We start from the raw sequence: 8495 nt of genomic DNA, 5'->3' as shown, positions 1-8495 counted from the left end.
AAAAATATAAACTTAAAAAGTATCTAACTAAAAGATTTTTAAGTTATTTTAATGAAATATACTATTTTTAGATGAACTTAATATAAAAATTTAACATAGTATCATGAGTCATTCGATCGAGGACCAAAAAAAAAACAAAAAAGAGAGAAAACATTAAAAAAGAAAGAAAGAATGAAATATGACAAAAAACAAGAGATTAAAAAAGAAAAAGAGAAGGAGAAGAAATTAAATAGACTTGAGAGCTTTGAGACTAAAAAAAATATAAGTTCAGGTAAGAAGAAGAAGAAAATGCAAAAAAAAAAACTGAAGAAGGAGAAAATGAAAAAAAAATAAAAAACTGAAGAAGAAGAAAATGAAAAAAAGAGAAAAAAAAGTAGTGGAGGAAATATTAAAATATAAAAAAGTCTCACATCTAAATATTAGAAGATAAATAATAAATATATAAATTTAAAAAATATCTAATTAAAAGGCTTAAGTTATTTTAGCATAATATATTTTTCTTAATGTCCCATTTGGTATGTTGGAAATAGAAACATGAAAATGAAAATAAAATTGCAATTCACATTTTTTTTTGTTTGGTATGCATAAAGTGAATTTCCATATTGAAATGAAATCCATCAAAATAAGTTAAATTAAGTTTGCTAATAAGGCCCATGAAAATGAGATGGGTTCCATGAAAGTGATTTTTTTGGACAAAAGTAACATTAGTTATGAAATTGTTTGACAGATTTGCCTCTTTATCAATCATTGAAGTAAATTGAAAGCTTTTTAGTGAATTGATTATATAAATGTATATATTAAATAAAAAATATATCATAATTAAAAAATTACAGGGGTATTTTAGTAAATTGATTATATTGGTACATATATTAAATAGAAAAGTATATCATAATTAAAAAAAATAGATAGGGGTATTTTAGTAAATTGATTATATAAGTGCATATATTAAATAAAAAATATATCATAATTAAAAAATTGATAGGGGCATTTTAGTAAATTGATTATATAGATGCACATATTAAATAAAAAAGTATATCATAATTAAAAAAATAGATAGGGGTATTTTAATAAATTGATTATATAAATGCATATATTAAATAAAAAATATATCATAATTTAAAAAATAGATAGGGGTATTTTAGTAAATTGATTATATAAATATATATATTAAATAAAAATTATATCATAATTAAAAAAATTGACAGGAATATTTTAGTATATTAATTATATAAATATATATATTAAATAAAAAATATATTATAATTTTATATACATATCAAATATACTTTCAAAACTCATTTTTATTTTTAATTTTATTTTCATCAAAAAAATTTTCAGAATACTAAATGAGGCATAGGTGTACTTAATATAAAAGATATAACATTAGTCATGTTTAGTTAAAACGGACACATACCTGTTAATTTCTTTCAGGTTAGCCTGTGGAAAGATTGCACAATTACAAAACTAGTTGAGTTCTAAAACCGTAATCATATCTGTCATTGCAATTGGGTGCAAATGCATGTTCAAGTTGGACTTTTGTGAGGAATGAACCGATTACATTGTGTATAGTGTTTACTGTTTAGCCGAAAGCATGGGCGAAGTGGATTCTACATAGAAAATATTAAAGAAATTCAAAGTCTTAAAACAATAATTGGATGATAAAGACTAGAATCTTTTATCCTTTATCTTTTTTTTTTGTAGGAAGAGTCTTTTATCTTTAAATAGGAAGAGCCTTTTATCTTTAAATAGAGAGAATCTAGACTCTTGGACCATCTCTTGAAAACGAAGGTTGAAGCTGGATTTTTTTTTCCCACTTTTATTAATTTTTCCAATTATTTTAAGACTCATCCAATAAGCAGAATGGAATGAATTGAAACAAATAGTGGAATAAAAAATGATTTTATAGATAAAATGATCTCTATGCATCTATTTTAAAAAATAAAAAACTACAAAAATACAATTATAATTATGCAGGGCACAATTTTCCTAGACCTTCCTTTTTCCATCACGACACCAAGAATGGTCTTTGTTAAATAAATTGTTAAAGCACCTGACCCGGGGGGGGGGGGGAATGAAATTGTTAAAGCATAAATAGCTTGGTATTCAAGATGTCCTCAATAGCAACCGCATAATTAAAGAGGCGCAGGAAGATCGAATGTGCTTGTCCTATTTTGGGCGATTGTTCAAGGTATAAAAAAAAAGGCACTACCAATATAGATATAATGAGGTCTCAACGGGCGGAGAAGAGATTATAATGATGATGAGGAGGAGGAGGATTAAGCAGGAGCGTGATTAAAGAGAGGGGGATGAATAAATTATTGGGGTTTTTGGTAATTTCAGGTCTGAGGGGATTGGATTTAGATAGACGTAACGTAACGGAAAGAGGAAAGCATCATTGTGGAATCACTACGGCTGAATCCTGACGGCAGAAACTTCCTCAACCTTCAAATGGCGGAAGTTGGTTGTACCTAATACTTTTATGTCAAAACTCAAGATCCTCCCAGTTTCTCCAACATTTACTTGTTGGGTCAAGAACACAGCCATTTACAATATGATCCAATAACATCATCATCTTTACATTAAATTGCGGGTGTATTCAAGTTTGGCTTTCTTTTGATTCTAATTCAAAACTAAATCAAACTGTACTAGTCTATTTTGCTCAAGAAATTTTACATTTGATTTAAAATTGTCAGTCCTACTCGATTTTAATTCCACCGTATTATTATTATTATTATTATTATTATTATTATTATTATTATTGCCATGGTTTATTTTTTCGGGTTGTCTTTTTCATGCAATACTTGTGTGATGATAAAAACTTTACATGACCTGAAATCAATCTCTCTCTCTCCTTACAACAAGTTATTTCCTCATCCAATCACTCATCCACCAACTATTTATAAACATCAAATTAAATGTTATGCAAAGAGTTGGATAGCAAAATTTGATTCATTGCATAATTCTTCATGAGATCCACCAAAGTGGTAATCGTGACAACAACACCAACCCCACCAAAAAAAAAAAAAAACCAAACCCTTTTTTCCTGGGTGGGTAATCCAAAATCACCATATATTATATTTGTACCTCCTTTTCCCCTTATACAATGAACACGGTCCTACTCTGATTGGGCAGGAGCAGGACTATACCCCCCGAAATGGGGAACATGGAGACAATATGATAAAATTGAATTGAGGGGCTCTTTATGAATTGCGAATATTAGGTGTGAAACTAAAGAGAATAACTAACTAAAATAATCTTCCCGAACTGGGACTCGTCTGCTTTGGCACTTCAAAAATCATCAGAGGCAACCTGGTTGCTAGATTGCCTTCAATCCAGCAAGCTTCCGTAGCTCCTCGCATAACATTAAGCTAAGTGTGGTTTGTGGCCCTAGTCTTGCGAATATCGCAAATCCCCTGACAAACATATCTTGTAAACAAACTTGATATGCATGAAGTCATGAAGAAATTCCCCAACCAACCCCCCCCCCAAAAAAAAGGAGATGGTTCCAAGTTCATAGGTCGCGCGTGATAGGTAATATTACTTCTCCATAAAGTGGCAATGGAGGTGTTTGAGCAGTTATCTGAAAGAGTCAGCATATAATATTACATCTATAGATTGAATGTAACCTCACCCTTTATACAGTGCTCTTGGGCCTTCTGTGAGCAGGACCTGAAACCACACATCATAAATGCATAGCACAAGGGATTATGACATTGCAGGCACGGAAAGAGAATGACGTTCGTAATTAGTGTGCACAAAAAAAAAAAAAAATATGCTTATATTTTGAGTAAGTTCATCGCTTCATTCTTCTGTATCTGATTTTAATAAAGTAAAAAACATAACGTGGAGCCAGTTAAATTCAAATTCAAATGCTGCTAGTTTGAGGACAGAGAGAAAAATGCCATACCTGGTATGCGCAATGAAATCCGTTTTTATAGCCCCCAGCAGTTTTGAATCCTCGTTGCAACATGAGACGAGTTTTGATCATATCCATAGGAGTAGTTATTAGGGTGCTCACTATCCCTGCCACAGTACTTGAGCTTCATAAGGTACAGAGTGTAATTAGTTTTCATTTATATCAAAATAAATTTAAGACCAGATTCGATAAATATTAAATCAGGGGCACTAATTTGAATTCATACAAATGTATTCTGAACACGCACCAAGTGTTTTAGTTCACCAATTTCTGAGTAAATTCGTGTTTAATACTTGTTACATTAACTAAGTAATAAATATAAAGGCGATGTAATAAAAGAAAATGTGTAATTGTAGGTTACTTATGTTGTAAGAGACGTCAGTGTACAGTTCATTTTTTGATTTCAGGTAGAGGAGTGTTATTTTTCAAAACTGAAAGGAAGAAAATGTATTCGGTGTACCCCTCTAGAGAAGAAAGAATAATTAAGCCTAAATATAACATTATAATGAAATTTTATCATATCAAAAATATTTTTTTATATTACTTTTCCTTCAAGCTCCTAAACTTTCTTTTCAGTCAAGAATTTAGTCAATTTCAGCTTTAACAGTATATGATTATCGCTATTCAGTTAGCGCACTAACGGGAGAAAAGATTGCAAGAAGAAATAGAATCGAAAAGAGAGTCATACAACAGGTGCAGATGAAATCCTTCTTCAAGAGGTGTCCGCTTGATTAAGATCTGCATCAATGAAAAGGAAACTGGATAACATGGGGGAAAATGATAGGATAGATAGTGTATATCAAGTGGTCATGGAATGACATAATACAATTCACGCTTTAAGAGACAGCCAAGTAGCAATAGTATATAAGTAGTAGTTTGATCATAATTTTACTTGCTTGGTTTCGTCATATGCAGCCAGCTGTGATGCAGTCAAGGAAGCTGCTCTGACCATAGCAGGGCCCACTCCCTTCCAAAGGCCTTTGATTCCCTCCTCAGATATAGTCCTCCGAAGCTCTAGAAGAGGTCCTCCCTTTCTCTTGTCTGGATTCATTTGCAAACGCACCTGATTGTGGGAATATGATCTTGAAGAAAAACAGAATATAGAAAAACAAATGTTTGAATGAAAATGGAATATTACACTACTTTACCTTCAGAACTTCCATTGGATTGGTCAGTGCGGTTGCAAAAGCACCAGAAAATGCTCCAGATGCAATTTTAACTAAAACATTGGTGGAGCCAAAAGCAAGATCACAGGCATGCTTAGAGGGTTCATACAAGCCCAAGCGGAGGCCTCCATAAACAACTGACCTTGTTAATGAAGGTGTCAAACCCAGATACAAAGACCTTGGTCCTTCATTTTTCAATACTCGCAAAAACAGTTGCCCCTGAATAAATTATTTAAATAGAAATTCTGTAATACATATGACAAGTAAGTACATTTCGAGGACTGATTTAAGAAAGCAAAATACCATTCCACTCAAAGGACCTCTCTGGCCAATTAGTTGCATTTGCAGCCTGACTTTCAGTACATCTGCAAAGGATGTAGAACAAAGGTAAAAAAATTTTTTTAATGATTTGTTTTTTGTATTTCCAAAACCTAAAAATTCAATTTCTTTCTTTGTTTTTTCCCTTTTCAATAAGAACATTCGATTTCTTCTTAGTATAGCCCAATGATAGGTAACATTCACCAACTTAAAAGTTAACATATTTTCAAAAGCTTAACAAAATTTCTGGCGTAACTTCTACTGTCAAAATTGTCAACCCGAAAACTACATCCAAAAAATCCAAAACTAATATACACCAGTGAATCTTCTCCTTTAGCATTCATATCAAATCTTTGATCCAAAGCATAGATGACTCCTTAGAAACAGAGCACAAATTTTCATTTGCTCTAACTAATATACCTAGCTGACTATAAACGTACAGTTTCATAATAAATAAAAACTTTCCTCTGGATGAAAATCTAAACACAAGAACAGCATCAATCCTTACAATGTGAGCAGAACAGGTCCAACAATCTTGAGAATGTAATATCTATTCCTTGTCAAATTCAACCTACAACAATATTTTCTTTCTTTCAGCTACACTAAACCCAGGAAAGGTTGCCTGTGCTTTTCATGTGCTACATATATATATATATATATAAGTTAATAATATTTACAACTACCACGAGTAAATTCTATTTCAGGATCTAATTTTAGTAAATCTATCATTTCTAAGTAGCTTATTAATACATGGTTTAATCCTGAAAAGTGTCCCTTCCCCTTAGGCACCATCCTCAGCTTCTCTTTCTTCTTTCACTTTGTCATGCATCATCTATCAATGAACTGCGTTCTCTGTTGACGCTACAAAGTATTGAGCATCCAATTTATTCTTTAAAATAAAATTTGTGGCATCAAATGCAAAATGACATAAATCAATGAAATGCGTCTGAACTCTTTATTCCTGTACAAGAAATGGTAATCCTTCGACTTGCACGTGCCTTGACAAAATAGGCAAACAGCTGATGAGTTTCAATCATGAACAAGCATGCGTGTACATTACCCAAACTGAGGTTCTGTAAACCAAAATCCAAGTTAGTAAAAGGGGAAGAGAAAGAGAGAAAAACCTAGAGGATGAGTAATTGCAGTTGCTACTGCGACGGAAACTCCACTGGCACCAAAGTGGTTGAAAGCAGTGGAAGGGGAAACAGCCCAACTCAACTTCTCGCCATTCACGGGTCCTGAAAATTTTCCACCATTACAGCAAACGCAATTGCAAAATTTGTAATACAAAAGAAATGACAATGGTTGCAGAAAGAAAACTTAATAGACGCTAATATAACGGATCAAGGAGTTTTGAGCAGCAATTGTAAGGTAGAGTTTCAACATCTTTTCGTGAAGGTAGTAAACCCGCTGACTGCTTAGCAAGTTAAGCTCTCACCCTAACGTTGTAATTCATCATTTGGAGCATCCACATGCGACCTTTAGTCAAGTCTTAGAGAATATATTGTGAGGTTTTCTCAAAGAAAAATAAAAAATGTACCCTTTGAGCTCTGACTTTCTTTTTGCATCGTTTTATTTCCATTAAAAAAAATACAAGGTAAGGATACCGAACGCTAGCTCAGAATAAAGCTGACGAAAACAACAAGCCAAGCCTGAACCTCAAAATACGAATAAAAAGAAATGATGACAGTTCTGGGAAATAAAATCATTTATTCAACTGCATTCAATTATACGAAATAGGTCTAGGAAGGTCCCCTTGGCCTTCAGCGGATGAAACCCATATCGGGGGCATTTGCCGCAATATCTCACAAGTGAAATAATGAAGATTAAAGAATAGTCCAACGAAAGAGAACCTAACATAACCTGAAGGTCCCAAATTGTTGGAGACGGAATTTCCAGCCATTTCTGCTTTCTCCTGTTTCCTGCTTCAGCGGTAGACGTAATAAAAGGCAAACGGACCTCTCCTCCCTCCAAACGGTATGCCGGCATGCTACAGGAGAAGAAAATAAGGAGGAAAGATTTTGGAAGGATGACAGATATACCGAGATCCAATTAATTCTATTTCAAGTCAAGTCTTAATCAATTTGAGATTGTTAACAAAATCTCTTGATGCTTAATAATAAAATATTAAGTTTAACTATATCAAACCAAAAAATAAGTTTAATAATTTCATAAATTTATAAGTTTATCTTTTAAATTTATAACTTTATTATCATAAATTTGTAATTTTTTTTTTAAATTTTAATTGAAAACACAAATATTCAGTTTTAATATTAAAAAATATTAAGCCTAATAGTTCTAAGGATTTGTAAGTTGAGTTCCTAAATTTGTAATCTTATTATGATGTGTTTATAATTTATTTTTTAAATTTTAATAGAGAACAAAAATATTTATATTTAATGTTGAAAAATAAAAGGCTTGATGAAAATATTGTTTATTCTTCAAACCTATTAAATTTCGAAAAACTGGTTATAAATTCATAACAATGATATTGCAAAATTAATATCCAAACTTGCAAGTCCATAAAGGTGTTAGATTTTATATTTTAGTAAGAAACAACTAAACAAGTGACTTTATTAGTACTCTAAATTGGTTAAAATTTAACTTAAATTAATTAATTTTCTTATAACCTAACTCTCATTTTCCTAAAGATTTTGAATTAAAGAAATATTACCTTTGGGACACTTTTAGTCGTTTCCCACATCTTAAAAAATATTAGTTTTTTAATGATATTATAAAAAAATGAGATATACTTCTATTTTTATTTTTAACTTTAAATAATGATATAATTACATTAAATACTTTCATGTTAATTAAGAAAGAGTAAAAGTGATAAAAGCAGTTAAATATTACAAGATGTCATACATTTTTAATAAAAAAATATTTTTAAAAGGTATCGTACAAATAAAATTGGAGGGAGTACTCTTGTTCAATAATAGGTTGCATGTTAGGGAACTGAATCCTCTCAATACCGATATTCCTTAACGACAACCAAATTTGATCTATTCAAGTGATCAAGATCTCATTAATACACACATCACAGGCTTTTAAAAGTATTTGTAAATGGTTTATTTTTAAATATTAAAAAGTATATT

At 31.3% G+C, this 8495-nt stretch overlaps 1 protein-coding gene across 1 annotated transcript; it reads right to left on the bottom strand.

The window, feature by feature from the left end:
- Positions 1–2935: 2935 nt before the first annotated feature.
- LOC129304577 (uncharacterized) lies at positions 2936–7417 on the bottom strand. Its single transcript, XM_054944289.1, has 9 exons — positions 7264–7417; positions 6525–6638; positions 5386–5447; positions 5065–5301; positions 4809–4979; positions 4605–4654; positions 3908–4040; positions 3632–3669; positions 2936–3413 (listed from the first exon to the last, which is right to left on the bottom strand). Exons 1-9 carry the CDS (start codon positions 7301–7303, stop codon positions 3317–3319), a joined length of 942 nt encoding a protein of 313 aa, XP_054800264.1. The 5' UTR covers positions 7304–7417; the 3' UTR covers positions 2936–3316.
- Positions 7418–8495: the final 1078 nt, after the last annotated feature.

The sequence above is a fragment of the Prosopis cineraria genome, unplaced genomic scaffold (genome assembly GCF_029017545.1).
Source record: "Prosopis cineraria cultivar Desert tree isolate PC_DT_omini unplaced genomic scaffold, ASM2901754v1 PC1, whole genome shotgun sequence".
In the NCBI taxonomy this organism is placed as follows: domain Eukaryota; kingdom Viridiplantae; phylum Streptophyta; class Magnoliopsida; order Fabales; family Fabaceae; genus Prosopis; species Prosopis cineraria.
The sequence above is the reverse complement of the archived record's forward strand: the minus strand, read 5'-3'. Positions and strand labels throughout refer to the sequence as shown.